Source organism: Lepidochelys kempii, chromosome 10 (genome assembly GCF_965140285.1).
Source record: "Lepidochelys kempii isolate rLepKem1 chromosome 10, rLepKem1.hap1, whole genome shotgun sequence".
Taxonomy (NCBI): Eukaryota; Metazoa; Chordata; order Testudines; family Cheloniidae; genus Lepidochelys; species Lepidochelys kempii.
Window position 1 is genome coordinate 16,819,676 of NC_136389.1, and position 19,593 is coordinate 16,839,268.

General features: G+C 42.8%; 1 protein-coding gene across 1 annotated transcript; it reads left to right on the plus strand.

Annotated features, from left to right (window-relative positions):
• Positions 1-911: 911 nt before the first annotated feature.
• On the plus strand, positions 912-16,179 carry CRYM (crystallin mu). The gene is made up of 8 exons (XM_073362205.2): positions 912-1,231; positions 2,325-2,475; positions 3,449-3,511; positions 9,100-9,201; positions 9,750-9,933; positions 12,897-13,018; positions 13,718-13,802; positions 14,599-16,179. Exons 1-8 carry the CDS (start codon positions 1,059-1,061, stop codon positions 14,661-14,663), a joined length of 945 nt encoding a protein of 314 aa, XP_073218306.1. The 5' UTR covers positions 912-1,058; the 3' UTR covers positions 14,664-16,179.
• The last annotated feature ends 3,414 nt before the right edge of the window (positions 16,180-19,593 follow it).

A 19,593-nucleotide genomic window follows, 5' to 3' on the forward strand; every position in this document is an offset into this window, starting at 1 on the left:
TGTTCGGGATTGGACAACCTAGACAGCCCTCTTTCACGGCTCGGCCACTGCGTCCGAATGATGTGCGGCGTGCGCCTGCGTGGGGGCGCAAAGCCCCGCCCACTCCCTCCAGTAATTCCCACGGCTCTTCATGGGGCCCCGCCTTCTCTTGTGGAGCGCCCCCTGCGGGGTGCAGGCCAGGGTTGTGCGCTGTGGCCCGCGATCCGTTCTTGTCTGGGTGGGTCGTGCGGCGCACGGGTGAGCGGGGGGCGGATCGAGGGCTTATGCCCTGCGGTTCAATAGAGAGCCATCACAAATCCCGGATTCTCCCCTTTCCTAGCTGGGCTCGTACCCGGAGATTCCGTAGGATCCCTCAGTAGCTGGGGTAGGAGTAGTGACCCCACAGCACAGGGCGTGGGATTAGTGAAGAGACGTTGCAAAAAACTGTGATCCCGTGGGAAACAATGTGCTCCTTTATGGGAAACGCATTGCCCGTGCCCAGGGCGTGTCACCCAAGTGGAACAAACAGGTTGCAGGGCTGGGCTCAGGCGGGGACAGTTCCCACAACGGAGGCTCCCTCCATGGGGCATTACGTTACCCCCTGCCCACACGCACCGTGGGTTTACCCTCTCCCCGTGGCGGGTGACCTCCCTCCGCAGTGAGCGAGACACCCCACAGTAAGGGATAATAATGAGCCGCACAATGCGGGGAGTTCCCCATAAGAGTCTGTTCCTTAGAATAACGGGGAAAATGACACACACACACACCCGTGACCTGTACCTATGAGATTCCCTGGCGGTGATTCCCCCCTTTCCAAGATAAGGGTCCCATGTCCATAATGATTGGGACGTGGCAGCCGGGTCACATGCCGCCGTCCGGCCCCAATACGCGAGGATGGATACTCCAGAGTGTCCCGTGTACCCACTAGGTGGAGCCCCACGCGGCACATTTGCAGCAGCCTGGCGAGGGGGGTGGCAGCGTGGGTCCCGGACAAAACTTACAGCCAAGCGGGCACAAGAGGCTGCAGCCGGAGGCGCACGAGGGTCTGTGCTGCCCGTGCGGCCCGTGTGCTGGTCACCATGAGCGCCGCGCCGCCGGTTTTCCTGGGCTCCGAGGTGGTGGAGAAGCACCTGCAGCGCGCCAGCCTCCTGGTCCCTTCGCTGGAAGCTGCCCTGGCCAATTTCTCCAGCGGCGCGGAGGGAGGCGTCGTGCAGCCCATGCGCACCGTCGTGGCGGTGCAGAAGTACAGCGGGTAAGTAGGGGTGCACGCTCCAGGGATCCCCATCACGGGCACTCCACGGGGGCCCCCCCTCTCGTCCTGAGCCAGCGTGGGGAGGGGGGGGGGGAAATCCCTTTCTCAGTCCCTCTCCACGGTGAGGGCTTCCTTGACTGCCCCTGCCGTGAGAGTCCCCAGTTGTGTTTGCTTAGAGAGATTTGCAGCTGGGATACTGCAATGAGAGTAACCAGGCAGGCGCCCCTCTCCTGTCATGTCCCCTACACCCGTCTATTAGTGAGCACTCGTGCAAACCGCTACAGTCTCTGAAGTGCCCGACCCAGGCTGTTGGAGCGGGGCTGTGCGCTGGAGCAGCAGGCAGCTGCGTTGGGCACCAGGCAGTTTGGTGTCCCAAATTTTCTGGTGTCCTACGCAGCTGCGTAGTTTGCGTATGGGTAAGGAGGGCCCTGGCTGATGCTTCCTTCAAACGAGTTCTGGAGCTGGCTCCAAATTGCTTTGTGCCTTTAAAATCTATGCTGAAGATCAGAGATCCAGACTGTTATAAGGTGTGCCCATTGGCCGGCACTCTGCAGTAACAGGATAAATCACTGCTATGTCTCTGCGCAGAGAGAGACAAAGCGGGACTGCTAGTGTTTCAAGGATAATAGGGGGATAATAATTAGTAGGAAAAGGAGAAGACTGTGGGTGGAATCCTGGCCTCCTCTGAGGTCAAAGGGAGTTTTGCCATTGACTTCACTAGGGCAAAGATTTCACCCTGTTAGTTCTGAACTAAAGCTGTAAATAGTCATTAACAGCGCCTGGTTAGGAGGAAAGTCAATGAGCAAACCATTAAAGTTAAACTGTACTAGAAAGCTGGGGTGAAATCTTGGCCCATTGAAGTCAATGGCAAAACTCCCATTGGGGGCAGATTGCATCCTTCTTTAGAAAACACACATTTAAATAGCCTAGAAAATGTCTCCCAATTTAGAAGTGGAGAAAAGAAAAAGTAGGGCTATAGAGAGGGTTATTTATTACATTAGAGATCAAAAGCAGTTGCTTATTAACTTCTTGCTAGTTAGCTAACAAATTATAAAATTTGATGTTAAATGTATATTTTTTTTCTCTTTCAAAGATTTTTAGGGGTCATGCCTGCTTACAGTGCAAAGGACGATGCTCTAACAACTAAACTGGTAACCTTCTATGAACACAAAAAGGATTCTTCTGTTCCCTCTCACCAAGCAACTATATTACTCTTTGACCCAAGAAATGGCTCTTTAAAAGCTGTAAGTTCAGTGTGCATTGATGCGTTCTGTTTTGTTAACAGTCTCTCAAAATCATACTTCGATTTTAGATGACATAGCTGGTGTAAATCGCCATCACTCCATTCACTTCAGTGGAGTTATGGTGATTTGTGCCAGCTGAGAATCTGGCCCTCAGTCTTGTCTGTTTCATTCTCTTTAATCTGTACTCCTTTCTTTGCTCTCTGAAACTGGTGATTTGAAGTTAAGCTGTTTATTTGAAGAAATCCCCCAACACCATGTTTAGTTGATATTTTAGGGGGAAAGAATAAATTGCCAAATATTCTGAACTGTTAAAGGCAATGCAAGTTTTACTGTTGGCCTCAGTGAGAATGGGATTGGGGGCTGTAATCGGAATTTTGGGATATTATCTTTCTTAATTAAAAATGAGGATAATGGTTTGAGAAGGGCCAGAACAGTGAAAGTGTCTGTTTCTCAGCGAGACTCCAGAATCCAGTTTCACATGATAATTGAATATATAGAGCCAGAGTCTCCGTTGTGCTCACCCTGGGTGCAGTACAAGGTAGGGGGGCACTTGATTATGGCTCTATGATTCTCTGCCTGTGCCCTGCTTCATATACATGCTTGCAATAGTCCCCAATGCTAGCCAGAGTGCAGTGTGCTCTGGCCATGCCTTCATTGCTCTGAAACACCCCCAGTACTGGGATTTCCAGGAAGTGTAGTGTAGAAATGGTTATGTTGGATCGATGCCACTGGGATGATGGCCAGTTTCCACTCACTTTGTGCTGACTGAGTATCATGAAAGGAGTGTAGCAGGGAAGAGAATCTGCCAATTTTACACAGAATATATTTGCAAGTGTTGCATTAATAATCATCTTCTCTCAGGTTTTCCTTGTCCCTTCACATGATAGTGAAGCACTAATTCACACATGGAGAAAGCAGCTGGCATTATGTTTTCAGTGTTCATTTCAGTCTATTTGATTTTCTTCTTTAAAAGGTCATGGATGGCAGTGTCATTACAGCAAAACGAACTGCTGCAGTTTCCGCAATAGCTACCAAGGTAGGTCTGATGCTTTATAAAGTGGTTTCAACCTGGATTTGTGCAGGAAATGGCCCAACTTGATTATTATGCACACTGTGTAAAGAGTTTTCACTTTGGATGGGCTATCACCAGCAGGAGAGTGAATTTGTGTGGGGGGGTGGAGGGTGAGAAAACCTGGATTTGTGCTGGAAATGGCCCAACCTGATGATCACTTTAGATAAGCTATTACCAGCAGGACAGTGGGGTGGGAGGAGGTATTGTTTCATATTCTCTGTGTGTATATAAAGTCTGCTGCAGTTTCCACGGTATGCATCCGATGAAGTGAGCTGTAGCTCACGAAAGCTCATGCTCAAATAAATTGGTTAGTCTCTAAGGTGCCACAAGTACTCCTTTTCTTTTTATAAAGTGGGTTGAAGTAGATTATTGGTGTGTGACGAGGCAATCCTTCCTCGGGTGCCCTCCTGCAGCATGCTGCTGCACGACCCATGAACCTGCCACAGTTATCCCTTTCTTCCAGAGTCCCCAGTAACTCCAGGCAATCTTTCCAGGTACCAATACCCTTTCCAGCATTTATTTATTACAAGAGTCCCAAAACTGTAATCCAGAATTCCTCAACACAGTCCAAATTCCCCTGTTCCACAGTTCAGCCAATCTTTCAAGTCACAACAGTTCATGAACACACCAAGTGCAGCCCTTATGTCTCTCACTATGCTCAGGCTCTCAGGTACAGCTCCAGCATCTCTCACCATGCCTCATCCTAGCCCCTCAACCTGGGTTGCTTCTCTGCCCTGTTTCATTCTCAGGTCTGGCTCTGACTCTCACCTGGAGACATCAGCAAGCTCACCCCTACATCCTCCGCCAGCCTTTAGCCCTCTCTGGTCTTTCAGCCAGCAGGTGTCTCCTTCTGCCACTCTCAGCCTTCAGCCCTCTCTATCCATGGCTCTCTGGCCTGGGGAAACTTGTATGCGATTCCTCAACTGCCTTTCACTTTCACTGGCCTCATCTGGCTCACTGCTCAACACGGAACTCACAGCTCCTTCCTTCAGGGGCAGCCCAGCTCTGCCCTCAGCCTCTGGACTCTCTCTTGCCTTTGGGCTGTCTCTCATAACTCCCAGGAGCAGTCTCGCCCTCCTCATTACACCAAACTAGGGCACACCTGGACTGGAACAGGAGAGCTGGGCCAGTTGTCCTGTGACATGGTGTCATATAAAATAGCTTAGAGGTCAGATGCAAATGCGATATAAGAGCCTTTCAATCCATGACTGTTCTCTTTAATCATAGGTCAGTACTAGATTTATGACAATGTTCAATCCTCAAAGAAAAGCCTAAAACTTGGTTGTTCCTGTTTTAATTTGGAGGGAGTTGTGTAGAGTCAAATAGTTTAAGGCCAGAAGGGACCACCAGATCATCTAGTCAGACCTCTTGCACATCACAGGCCACTAGCTCCACCCAGTTAACCCAGTATTGAGCCCAATAACCTGAATTAGACTAAACTATTGTGTACCATAGACAGCAAATAGGAGGGACCAATGTGAACCAATGACCTAGCCCTCTGCAATAGCAGGGAATTGATTAGGTGAGCTATCCGAGATGATCCTAGTAAGTCACATGTCGCAGAGGAAAGCAAATAACCACCAAGGTCCCTGCCAATATGACCTGGGGAAAATTCCTTTCCAACCTAAAATGGCAATTGGTATGACCGTGAAAATGTGAGCAAGACCCACCAGCCAAGCATCTGAGGGAGAATTTTTCTGTCCCACCCTGTCTGGTGATGCCAGCTGTGCCATCTCCAATGCTTTAAAGGAAGGAGAACCACCCCGCAGAATACAACAGGGAAAAAATCCTTCCTAACCCCTACAGGTGACCAACTGAAGCCCTGCATCATGAGATTTAGGAACATAGGACTGGAAGGGACCCCCTTTGCCATCGAGCCCAACCCCCATCACTGCACGCAATGCCATCATATAGTCCCACTCAAAAATTTTTAAGCTCTATTTTCAGACTAATTAGGTTGTTTACCAAAACAACTTCTATTGGGAGGCTGTTTCAAAACCTCATTCTTCAGAAGATTACAAACTTTCTTCTAACTTCCATCCTAAATTTAGTCATGACCAGTTTGTACCCATTTCTTCTTGTGCCAACATTTTCCTTTAACCTAAATAGCTCTTCTCCCTACCTGTTGTTTATCTTCCGATGTCTTCATAGAGAGTAATCCTATCCTCTCTCATCCTTCATTTTGCCAGACTAAACAAGCCAAGCTCTTCCAGTGTCCTCTCATAAGATACGTCCTCCATTCCCCTGATCACGTAGTAGCTCTTCTCTGCACCTGTTCCAGTTTATGGTCATCTTTCTTGAACATGAGTAAACAGATTTGTACACAGTATTCCAAATTAGGTCTTACTAATGCCTTGTACTATTACATTAATACTTCCCTATCTTTACTGGAAATACTCTTCAGTGTATACATGAATGATATGTGCAGAAATTTGCGTACGCTGATGGTTTGGCACTCGCCACTTAGGCCCATAGCTTTAAAAAACTTGAAGTGACCCTTAGATCTGACCTTAAGCGGATGGAGAAATACTTTCAAAAGTGGCAGCTGAGACCAAATCCAAGCAAATTGGTAGTCTCTACTTTCCACTTTGACAATAGAATTGCACAAAACACTCTTAACTGTCAAGTTTCATGGTGAAACTGTGCATTATGACCCAATGCCAACATATTTTGGTGGCATTTTTGACTGCACACTGACCTTTCATGACCACCTCAAGAAAGTAGCCTCGAAAGTGAAAACTCATGTAAATATTATTTAAAAGTTAGTGGGAACACACTGGGGATCAACTGCCCTGGTTCTAGGAACATTGGCCTTGGCCCTTGTGTACTCAGTTGCAGAGTATTGTGTCCTGGTGTCAACAAGAAGCTGCCATACCCAGCTTGTGGAGAGGCAGCTGAATCAGACCATGCGAATCATCATGGAAACTTTAAAATCAACACCTCTACTGTGGCTTTCTGTGTTAACAAACATCGAACCTCCAGCTGTCCATTGAGATGTAGCCACAGCACAAGAATTTAAATGTGCCAAAGACTATGCGGAACCTCCCATCTGGCAGGTTATGGATTACATAACCCCATCATGCCTGAAATTGTGAAAGTTACTATGGACCACACTTGACCACTTCTAGTCTCTAGATTTGGCTAGGGAATGGCAAAGTGTCTGGACCTCATCTGCTGTTCCAAACAAGCACATTATTACTGACCCAACAAACTGCCTCCCCGGTTTCGACCTGCCAGACAGATTTGGGACCTCATTGACCCACATCCAAACAAACAGAGGAAGATGTAGTTACTTGATGCACAAGTGGAAAATCAAAGACGATGTTTCACGTGACTACAGTGAGAACATCCAAACCAATGAACACATCATAACGCAATGCCCCAAATGATATCCACAGTATCACAGATTTCAGAGTAACAGCCGTGTTAGTCTGTATTTGCAAAAAGAAAAGGAGGACTTGTGGCACCTTAGAGACTAACCAATTTATTTGAGCATAAGCTTTCGTGAGCTACAGCTCACTTCATCGGATGCATCCGATGAAGTGAGCTGTAGCTCATGAAAGCTTATGCTCAAATAAATTGGTTAGTCTCTAAGGTGCCACAAGTCCTCCTTTTCTTTCAGCTTATAGCAGAAATTCTTATTATTGGTTCTTATGTTCATGACCTTGCACTTTTAAATTTCATCTCATTTCTATTACTCCAGGTCATCAGTGTCATCCAATTCTTCCTGTATAAAATTCCAGTCCTCCTGTGTATTGACAATGCCTCCTAACTTCGTGTTTTCAGTAAATTTTACTAGCACCTTCCTACTTTTTGTGTCAAAGTCATAAGTCCCAAGTCTGATCCTTTAGGAACTCTGCTAGGAACCTCCCTTCAGCCCAATTGTTCTTTCAACACAACCATTTGTCTTCTCCCCTTTTGCCAGTTTCTTAACCTCCTTAAAGTTACCCTAATCCCCATCTTCTTCAGCTAAATTACTAATTTTCAGTGTGTATGAAATGCCTTACTGAAGGCCAGATTAGATCTACTTCATTTTCTTATTTAAAAAATCAGTTATTTTATCAAAGAAAGGTATTTATGCTTGTATTGTATGTGATATGGGAGCGATTCATTCTGTGCATTGTTCTGAGAATATATTGGAGTGTTTTTGCTTAGCGATTTTTTTGTTGCCTTATGTATGCACCTATAGGGCTTTGGGTAAGTGCAATGATAAATTAAAACTGATTAGACTACACAGCCTCTTCCCCAGTCTGGCCACTATGCCACTCCACATAACTTCAAATTCAAAGTAGGAATATTAATTCAAATAAATCTTTAAATACTAATTTAAAAATGTTTGTGTGGTCTGTTAATGCTGGGAATAAAGTAGATGACCCTTCTGAGGCCATCAGTTTGAAGGAAAGATTTAGTCTTCCAAGCCCTAGAATGAAGAAGATGGCAGATTTGATAAGTGCTAAATTTCCTGGCCCACTAACTCTCCTGCTTTAGACTGAAGACTAGATTCTATTCTCAAGTACATCAGTTTTATACTGATGTAATTCAGCCCAAATCAGTGGAGTTACAGCCAACACAGAAGTGAGTATCTATCCCCAAGAGCCACTCTATTTGGAAGGGAGAAGAAGCGAACAATGAATTCCTGAGATGTTGGACTGTAGGGCTACTCTCAGCTCCGACCTTCCCCGCTTATAACCAGATCCTGAAGATTTTATACAGGCAAAGCTCCAGTGACTTCAAAGGTGCTCTGCCTGTATTAGAACTTCCAGATCAGACCCTTATGTGTCATCTGCTGCTCTGTGAGATTTTCAGGACTGTTTGAGCCCAGCTTTCAGTTGTCATCTTGTCCTCTTTATGGCAGTTCCTCTTCAATAAGACAATGCTTTTATGTAGGGAACTTTTGAAATCAGTGCTACAGAGTCGGTGTAATAAACATCGAAGTGGGCTCTTAGCTTTGAAAAATCTGCTGGATGAGAATTTTTTATTTCTTTGCAGCAGTCAGTTCAACAGGCATTGAAAGCACATATAGTTCAAAGGCTCCGAATACACAAGTGGCTATAACAAATGCACAAACAATAAATGCAGGTGGCTGGGGCTAGATTCAAACATCCCTTTTATTCCCTCCCCAGTTCCTGGTGAACCACAGAAGATGATTAAACAGGGAAATTCAGAGCTACCAGAGGAGTGAATTTTAAGTCTTGAGCCTCAAGCCACCCTTGTTCGTAAATATTGACTGGTGAACACATACCCTGTTCTTAGGGAAGTTCATCTATCTGAAGTGCTCTAAATCAGGGATGCCAAACAGTAAATAGATAGATGTAGCTACATCAGTACAAATGCAAAAGTGCAAATTGAATCAAGCCCACAAAAGTTTCTTTTAGGGATCAATGACCCCCCTGTAAAAAGTTTAAAAATAAACTCTCCAGTGTAAATGTGTCTCTCCAGTGTAAATATGCCTAAGATTGAGGTGTTTTAATTTAAAAAGCGGATCACCATCACAACTGTGTTTCTTCCATGACTACTGTCATTGATTTCTTTTCTGACTTGATATATTTTAGTTCTTAATGCCAGCTGATGCAGAAGTGCTGTGCATTCTAGGAGCTGGTGTTCAAGCCTATAGCCATTATGAGATCTTCACGGAGCAGTTCTCATTTAAAGAGGTAAGCCAAGGAATGCATCTCAAAGGAGAAGATTTATTTTTCTCAATTATTTTTCAGTAACACCAATAACAAATAATGTATATAATAACCAATAAAGTTGTATCTAATGGCTTGAGCATATTTCAATAAAATGTCTCTAGAGAACATAACACTTCTATAGCCTTTCCTCCTCCCATCTCAAAGCATTTTAATAACACATGCTTGAAACAAAGTCAAGTTTCAGACTTACTCTTCTCTAATTGAGACAATCCTACCATATATAAATTTCTTGGACAAGCTTCCTGCAGCCTTGATCAGTTCAGATTTTCTATTTAAAGTGTATTTTATAAATATAAAGATGCCATGAACTGTTATACTAGCATTGCAAGATAATCATGAAGGTGTACGAGCCCAGACACAAAATCTACTCTCCTGTTCTTTGCCAGGATGAGTAATGATAATGAAGAAAACTCATTGAGCATTTTAAAATAAGTGCTTGTTTGGGAATTTTGCAAGGATGGGTTACTCATATTATATAATCTCTACATGCTTTCCATGTTGCTTTGCAGGTCAGGATATGGAATCGCACTAAGGAGAATGCTGTGAAGTTTGCTCGCTCAGTTAGGGGTCCAGTGCAGGTTTGCTCCTCTGCTCAGGAGGCTGTCACCGGAGCTGATGTGATTATAACAGTCACCATGGCAACAATGCCAATTTTATTTGGAGAGTGGATAAAACCAGGTGCCCATATCAACGGTATGCCAGACTCTCATTGATTGTGGGGTTTCTCTGCTATTATTTATCATTATTATTTTATTTAGCTCTGATGTGCTCAGTGTGGTGCTGTATAATACTCACAAAGATGGTCTGTGCCCAGACTGGTCTAGATTTCTCAGAATAATCACTTCTCCTCTTTGAGCACGGTCCTGCTGGGTGTCTGGATTCAGTTCTATATAGGGACTCTGCTATTGTATGTTTGAGCAGCAGGTAATCTCATCTTTGCTTTTGTGGCCACCAAGGTGTGGCCTTGATATCCTTTTAATCTTAGATTTAAACAACACCTTAGAAACATGTTCCCAAAGTGATTTTTTAGTAGCACTACTTTTTCCCTGGTATTTATCAACCTTTCTATTGCCCTGTTTTACAAACTCCTTAATTTCTTTTTTGGGGCTGAATCCCTTTGATCTCAGTGAGAGTTTTGCCTGAGTTAAGAACTGTGTAAAAACTGAGAGAACCCCAGGATTTGGTCCCTTCGCTGTGTTCTTTTTTTTAATTGTGTTTTCTGGTGATGATGTTGCTGCCCTAGCATACAGAGCCCCTGGGCTCCTTGGCATTTATTTACATTAATTAATTTGGACCTGGTTCAGATGACCTTGTGCACTTTCCAAGTGGTCTGGTAATGAGACAAAGGCAACTTGTAAGAGAGGACAATATAAAGGAAGTTCCCACATTTGAAAAGCACCCCACCAGTTTTTCAAACTTAGTTTAATTCTTTGTCAGTGATGTTGTTATCTATGCTGTCTCACAGCTGAGGCAAGGCATACACAAAGACCACCTCTCCTTGTTTGTTCCCAGAGGCATTCCTACTGCATGAGGCATTGAGACAACACTGGAGTTCTCACATCCCTACTGTCTGTAAAGTTGTATAGGAGAATTGTTTTACCCTTCATACTATTATTATTTGTGTTTATCTGTACAAAAGAAGTTGCTAGGAGTTTTACTTTTTTTTTTTTTAATGATAAGCCTTTGTTCGCAAAACTGTTTCGGTAAGTAAAGATCTGTAAATGGGCTCCAATTGTACTGCTTCCAAAGTCACAAGAAAAGAATGGAAACTGCCGATTTAGAAATCGCAGATGATAATGTTCAGTCGTCGGTCTGCACGCACAATTCTCTGCAGCAAAGTGCTTCTTTGGTTCTGATATAATAAGGATAAGTGAGGGATCTTTTAATTGCATTTCTCTCTACAGGCACGTAACATCAAGACAGTCTGGATCAAAAACACTTAATAAAAAAGAATTATGAAATCCAAGGCTTTTGCAAATGAATTGAGGAGAGGGAAGTGGAGAGGGGCAAGAGATAATAGGAAAGGGGGGGAGGGAGGAATTGTGTCATTTACCTTAGATATCCACATCCTGCTGAGGAGGATGTTACAATCACAACATCCAGCAGGGCTTTGTCAGGAGCAGCAGGAAGAGGGTGAAGAACAGAAGAAGGGCTGATAGGATAAGAGAGGATATGATACAGCAGCATAGCACCAGCCAAGCCTGTTCTTGGACAGCTACCAAACTATAGTACAGTGTGGTTGTTTGTTAGTTAAACAACTTTATAAATACGCGTGTTATTCGAGAAAGGGTTGGGCTTGGCAGCCTTAGAGACTGAAGATCTATGATTTATGATGAAAAGCACTATATGAGCACTAAGTACTTTTATTATCTGTAGCAGAGATACAGTGTAGGCAGTGACAGGGTGAGCTTCCCTATGTCGCCGCGCCTTGTCAGACTCGCCCTAAAGGGCGAAAGGGTAGCTGAGTCACTGTTGTACATCTGTCCTTGGTGCTAACCAAGCACTTGGCTTATCTGGTTTTGTATTAGTTTGTTAATGTCTTTGCCTGGTGTGAGATGGGCGGGCGGACACTGTGAGAATGGGAACAAGCTGGACACGGATAAAGCTCTTAGGCCAAACTGGGGAATGCACCTGTGTAACAAATAACATATTTTGCTCAAGGAGTTGCAGGTTTATTGGCAGATATTTCACTGTGATTACTTTGTAAATGCTATGCAGAGCTCTACCTCCCTTTCTCTGCCTCCACTATGACCTCTCCTCTTTGGCTAAGCCTTCCAGAGGAGTAGAGATGTAAGCAGGAGGGCCAAGCATAAGAGGAAAAGGCTGTCTAACGACAAATGCAAACAAAGAATTCTGCTCCCCCTTGTGAGTTCACCCTGCCATTGTGGATTTGCTCCCACATGAGTTTTATTTTTCTGTTAGCAGCCTGATCCTACAAGGCAGGGGTGGCCAGTCTGAGCCTGAGAAGGATCCAGAATTTGCCAATGTACAGCCCTGCCGATCAGCACCTCCCCCTCTCTCCTGCCCGCCGTGATCAGCTGTTTTGCAATGTACAGGAGGCTCTGGGATGGAGTGGGGAGGAGCAAGGTTGCAGCAGGCTCAGAGGAGGGGGCAGGAAAGGGCAGGGGAAAGTTGGCACCTGTAGCTCCAGCCCCGGAGTCAGCACCTATGCAAGGAGCTGCATATTAACTTCTGGAGAGCCGCATGCAGCTTCGGAGCCACAGGTTAGCCGCCCCTGCTACAAGGGGACTCATTGATTTCAGTGGTCCTGGTCGTGTTTTCACGGAATACAAGGATTTCAGTGTGAGTAGGATTAGACCCAATGAGGGCTGAGGGTGCTCAGCAGACATAACAGGAACTCAGCACTTTGGAGGATTGGACCCTAAGGGCTTTGACATCAATGGGAGTAGAAGGTGCTAAGCAGGATCAAGCCCTAGATGCATGATGAATGGAGAGAAGCCCAGGACTTTCCCTAGTCAATCAGGCTGTTCTTGTTCTGTATCAGTGAACTTGTCCTCGGTTAATTTCAGGCTGCTTCTGCGTAAGTGACAACACTGCTGTGGAAAGGCATTATTCACCTCTGTTGAACAAGAAATGTGTTCTGTTGAATCCATTTTAAATATTTCTCTCTGAAGTTAATCACTTTTATCTTTTAGCTGTTGGGGCAAGCAGACCAGACTGGAGAGAGCTGAATGATGAAGTGATGAAGAATTCTGTCCTATATGTGGATTCTCGAGAGGCTGCTCTGAATGAATCAGGAGATGTTATATTATCAAGGGTAAGTCTTTCTTAAATGCTAGAGCTTCTCCCCTCGAGTGCTACTTTTGCACTGTGCCATTTCTCATTGCTTTCAGATCCGTCCTGTATTAGATCTACACTTAAAAATGTTTAATGTTTAAAAAATGATTCTAAATCTTTCACTTTCATCCCAGAAGATCCCAAAGCAATTTATATATGATGGGACAAATTCTGCTCTGTTGCACCTATGTATCCCCATGATATATGTTTCAGCATAATTAAATTGGAACTGTCTCTAATGTGTGGAGGCCAGCAGTCAAACAGATGTCTGTCACACTGCACAAAATTGAGGAGAGGGGACCTTTTGTCATGCCCTTACACAAAGTGCCATTGGATTTTTTTTAATGTCCACACATAGCAGACAGGGCTTTCATTTTTAAGATTTCATCTGCAAAACCAGCACACTGTAAACTACATAGAAGTCAATTTATCTTTGTCAGCAAGGTAACAGGTCAATCATTTTGGGTAATAAAATTCAGGCAGATATTTTTCTCTGAAAGCCATGTTATTCTTCTGGAATTTCTGTCCAGTTTCTACATTACTTGACCTAACAATGATCTGTTTTACTAGTTACAGAACCTTTCAAATTTTTTGTCTTCTCTTTCTTTTAAAATCACTCAAAACCAAGTTTATTTCTCTTGATGGCCATATCAAGCCTAAACGTGCATTTGTTTCACAGGCAGAGATTTTTGCCGAGCTGGGAGAGGTAGTGAAGGGGACAAAACCAGCCTTGCCTGAGAAAACAACAGTGTTCAAATCTCTGGGTAAGAACAAGCCCCTCCTATGTGTAAATCTGATGAGGAAAAATGCCTTTTTATTTATTGGTTTCAGACTAGCAGCCGTGTTAGTCTGTATCCGTAAAAAGAAAAGGAGTACTTGTGGCACCTTAGACTAACAAATTTATTAGAGCATAAGCTTTCGTGAGCTACAGCTCCCTCTTGCATGGGAAAGTTGATGATCTTCAAAGCTGCTGTCCCACCACACACTACAGAGGACAGTAGCTACAGTATAAGATGAGTATTTTCCCTCCTTTCTCAATGTAACAAGGCTGATAAAATCAAAATTGAAAGGAAAGCAAACATGACAGAAAATTACATTGTCCATTTTGTTTAAGTTCCATTTACTCAACTCATGACTACATTGTTTACTAACATAACTTCAACCAGAACGTCCTACCCTGATGCCGCTGAAGTCTGTTTGATGTGAAGGTGATGTGACAAAGAAGTGCATTATTGAAAGCGATCAGAACACTGGATTACCATGGTCAAAGTAGAATGACCTAATAGCAAGGATCCATTGGTTCCAGTTGTGGTAGCTTTTACAGCATGGATACATGTCCAATGGGAATTGGATTGAAACTAATAAACTTCTTTCACACAAGGCACCTAGCAGCTATCTGATGGTGATAACTTCTTGTCATTATCAGTCTGGTGTCCTAGATTGCAGTGTGAAAGATTCTCTAGTCCATTGTCTAGTCATTCTGCTTCCCTGTGAAGTTAAATTATTTAATTCAACCAAAGTATTGGTTGTAGGTGATTTTAATTTTGTTATATATTTCAGGGATCGCAATTGAAGACACTGTGGCAGCAAAATTAGTTTATGATTCCTGGTCAGCTGGTAACTAAAACGAAGAGCCTGCAATACTAAGAAGGACAAAATAATATAAAGAAAATGGTTCATACCTAGTTTTCTTGTACCATTTCTTTATAAGAAAAGGAAATAATTCCATAGGGAATATAATACTTTATAACTTTCAATAGTCAATATTAAAATTACAACATATATAGCATTTGCTTTTATTCTTTAATATCAAATATCTAATGTTTGTGAAGTTACTAACAAATGTATTTCTGTGCATTTTGATATCCTTTGGAATAAACCACTTTTGCTTCCTAATGTACAATAGCTAGCAGAAAAACTGTGTGCAGATTTCATGTCTGTGGAGTGCTAATTGGTGCTGTGGTAAAATGCACTAGTGTGGAACTGTAGTTTAAATCTGGTATCATGTCACTAGTGATAGCTGTCTCACTTTAAATCCCAGTGGGACAGTTCTCAGCATGATGAAACCACCATCATTCAGACATCTATCCATCCGGTCTCTGGAAAGGCCTGAATCTGAAATGCTGTAGGTTACAGTTAGAGTGTGTTAATCAAAAAGACTAAATAGTTCAGTGCCTTTCTATGCTGGGACTTAGTATTATCAGTTTATGATGGTCATGAGATTCACCCAAAACTTAAGCGTTAAACAGTTTTTTCTTTAAAAATAAATAAATAATATTTCACATATTCTTTTGGGAGATTTCCTGATTTAATATGTTCATAAATTCTCTACTAAGGCTCTCTTAGGTTAGAGTCATGCTGACTTATTTCAGTGGGATAAACTTCTTTCCAGTGTGAAGACAAACCTTTTCAGTGCTGAGGTTTGTTTGTGTCTTGAGTAGATGAGTGGACTGGTAATCATGCTTTTAGCCATCTGAGCATTGCTTTAAAGGAGCCACTGTGATCCTTTCTTGACAGGGGAACCAAGGGTGACATGCTAGGTAAAGAAAAGTTCCTGTTCTATGCAAACAACCTAACTGTTTTGCATAGACTGCACATCTGTTAATAGATGTCTCTTGCCTTGGGAAAGAGTTCTGAGCTTGGGCTGTATTTGTGCCATATAAAATTGTTTGTATCTACGTTTTATACCATGCAGGTCATTAAATATTTCTTCATTCCATGGGGATGTATATAGCACAGTCATTTGTAATGTTGCTAGTACAGTATAGAGAAGCAATAGACAGGAGGTACAGTAGAATGTATTGTTAAATCTCTGGGTGGTGCATGAGTAAATTTATAAAGAGAATTATGGGCAAAAGTCACAGGTGACATAATTTGTGTGCAAGTTACCAAGCCTTTTGTAAACTCGTCAGAAAATCGGAGTAAATTGCATATTTAGCATTGAGGGGGTAACAAACCCATAAATCTTTTGGGTCAAATGATGCTCTCTTTTACAGGGGTGCAAAATCCAGAGTAATTCCACTGACTTTTTACTGGCATAAGTGAATGCAGAATTTGTCCTCTTAACCTTTGCATTTTTAAATTGTAATTATGTGACCTTAAAAATTCTGTTATGAAAAAATTAACATTTAATGTACTGAATATTTTGAAATCTGTGCATTCATTTAGCAGTGGTGGACTAACAACACTGGGATGATCCAAGTGTAACATGGGCTACCAGAGTGAGTTTCCACACATAACTCTGGCAAAACAGTAATATCATCTAGCAACACTGCTATCCCAGTGCTATGCCTCTCTTGAACAAGGATTACAGTTCTGGCCAGACTGAGTAATGTTTTGAGATGGGGAACTAATGGGGACTGAAATGAGAACCCCAAATGGTTCATTTCCACATGTGAAATAAGCCAGCCTTTGTGTTTGGTTCTCTGAAGGTGGAACAGTTTATGCACTAACTCGCTGCCCAGTGTTTTATTCTGATGTCTGAAAATAAAAAATGAGATGGATCCAATCAAAGGACTTGATCCTGACCACCTGGAATTTCCATTGGCTTCAGTGGGAAAAGCAGGTGCTCAGAGCCAGGCTCCAAAGCTCCACAACTGGACATTTCTAAACTTTGGGGAAGTTTGGATTCAACTCTGGATCCAGTTTTCATAAACTTAACTAAATACCCAGATCCAAGTGCCCCCCAACTTTGTAAACATTCAGAGCTGAAACTGAACATTACAGCTTGATCCCATCTCTAACGAAAATGATTCTTGGTCATTTTCCATTTGGGTATCATGTTAAATAGTTGCCAAAATGTGACTGTTATCAAAGTGCTGTATCAGCTGATTCACTTTCTGACTTGACATTTCTTTCTGTATTTTCCATTAGCATTTCCAATACCATACTGAGAGGGCCATTTAATTGTAGCAAAATTGCAGCACGTTCAGATGGAATTTCCAAAGAAGCCTAGGAACATTAACTGTACTTCAGTGGAAGGTGTATGCCTTAGCTTCCTTTGAAAATTCCAGCCTAGATTTATATATTTTTCTTCTTTCACAAATCCCAGTGGTACAGCCTCAGGATGAGTGTCATGTGCAAGAGATATGTAAGGTAAAATGAAGGGGAAACTTTTTTATTTGTAGTAATCTTTCATTTTATTGTCCATTATTTGTTAAAACTCTTTTTTAGAAAATCAAAACAACTTTTTCTATCTAATTTGTGCTGCATCTTCCTGTGATTTTTAGCACTGCAAATATCAACCTGGCTGTCCATTATAGTAAATTACTTGCAGAGGGAAAAGAAAACAAGCCAACTCTGCCTCACTCCTGAGCCTGGACTTTCCAGGCTCTGGTAATGCAGCACAATTTGTATTCACTGTGCTGCCTGTCCAGTTTAGACTGTAAGCTCAGTGGAGAAGGGCCCACTGCTTCTGTATGCTACATAGGGCTCAGCACACTGGTGGGGCTTAACAAATAATTATGCGGGCATAGATTTGGCTGGATACTTTTACCCACAGTGTTTAAAGTCCTTCTAGTTGAAAGGCACCGTATAAATGTAGGCCATTATTACTAATGGGTCGAATTTTGGGCCAATTATAAAGACTTCTGAATGGGCAGAGGGTTTGTTTAAACAAGGAGAGCTGCTTTTGAGAGAGCTTCAGGAAATGACACTGCAGATTTCATAAATGAAGAACTAAAACGCATCCCTCCAAATTGAAGCATATTAACAGGTGGCCAGAGTGCTGTTCTACAGTAGGAGCCACTTATCAAAGATGTTGTTCTTCAAGGGAATTGCTTCAAGAAAAGTTTTTTTGTTTTTTGTTTATCATTTAAAATGAAGGAACTTTATCATGTGCATCCAGGCAGTCAGCCCCCACATAGGATATTGCTGTCTGCACCATTAGGAGGTGTGCTGATTCTCAAAGCTGGTATCAATAAAGTAGATTTACAAGTGGAAACACAAAGGGTCAGATTTTTAAAGGTATTTATGTGCCTAAAAATGCAGATAAATGCTTCTGAAAATGCCATTAACTGACTATCTGCATCTTTAGGTGTCTGCATACCTTTAAAACTTTGGCACAAAGAGCCATGTTATGCCTATGACTTTGTACTCTGGTCCAATTTCTTGTTGGCTATATTTTAACTGTACAACACAGTACAGAGACTGGTTATGTATTTCTGCTGAGACTCCAGTCAAACAGGCAACATCATCAGCATAGAATTATTGATGACTGTTCTGTGGTAAGGGTGGCCATGTAGCTGTTCCATCTTTAGTGGCTTCATTCCCAGATGGGTTGATGATGTGGTGAGAGAGTCCTAAATAAACACCGGTAACGTGTGGGGGGAACCAGAGGTGAGGGGAGACTGCAAATTGTAACCGGATTTCAGACATCTGGAAAAGTTGATGCTCAAGTGGAGTTTAGCAGGTAAATAAGGAAGGGGAGGGTAATCATGGGCCCAGTCCAACAGTCTATACTCAGGCAAAACCCACTGAGTTTTTAAATCAATTTGCCTGACTAAGGATGACAGGATTTGGCCCTTTGCGAGCCTCTTGTCAAATGGCTCAGCTAGGACGCCTTCAAGCACATAAATATTTTTAAGATCCTTTTTCTTTCTGTGTTAAACATTTAGTTAATTATCAACTGGGGTTTTTTATATGGAAAAAATGCTGTCTGGTTTAATTAATGTTCTGAGCACTGCAGCTATTGTAAGTTGCACAGCATGGAACTCCAGAACAACTGCCTAATAAAAAGAAGTGTTGACGCATCAATACATTGCCTTCCGTGGAGGAAAATAAACAATCTAAAGTATGGTTGAGGCAAGAAGATATGTAGTTTCAATAAACTAAGGAACAGGAGGAAGGAGCAAAAAGAGTGGATCATGAAAAGTGTTAAATAGATTAAAAACTGGTGCCAGTGTCCGCAAAGGCAATGTAAAAGTATAACTGGATTCAAAAAAGAATTAGATGAGTTCATGGAGCTATATAGGTCCATCAGTGGCTATTAGCCAAGATGATCAGGGATGCAACTCCATGCTCTGGATGTCCCTAATCCTCTTGACTACGAAACTGTGACTGGATGATGGGATGGATCACCTGGTCATTGCCCTGTTCTGTTCATTCTCTAAGAAGCATCTGGCATTGGCCACTGTCAGGATACTGAACTAGATGAACCATTGGTCTGCACCAGAATGGCTGTTCTTGATGTACTTTCTAGGATCACAGCTGAGCAACAGCACAAATCCTGTATGTACAGGCTGAGATTTTCAAAGCCACCTAGGGGATTTAGAGGCCCAGCTTCCATTAATGAGTAATGCAGTCTCTAAGTACTCTGTGTGGCTTTGAAAAATCTATCAGACGGTAGCAGCTCCAGCAAAGTCATTGGGTCATAGAATCATAGACGATCAGGGTTGGAAGAGACCTCAGGAGGTCATCTCGTCCAACCCCCTGCTCAAAGCAGGACCAACACCATTTGTCATAAATATAAAGGGAAGGGTAAACCCCTTTAAAATCCCTCCTGGCCAGAGGAAAAATCCTCTCACCTGTAAAGGGGTAAGAAGCTAAAGGTAACCT

What these genes read in the sequence shown, in the direction of transcription:
- CRYM (XM_073362205.2), top strand. Translation starts at nt 1,059, where the DNA reads ATGAGCGCCGCGCCGCCGGTTTTCCTGGGCTCCGAGGTGGTGGAGAAG. An exon ending in GAAATGGCTCTTTAAAAGCT is followed by an intron (nt 2,476 to 3,448) that starts GTAAGTTCAGTG and finishes CTTCTTTAAAAG; the next exon opens with GTCATGGATGGCAGTGTCAT. An exon ending in GAGATGTTATATTATCAAGG is followed by an intron (nt 13,019 to 13,717) that starts GTAAGTCTTTCT and finishes TTTGTTTCACAG; the next exon opens with GCAGAGATTTTTGCCGAGCT.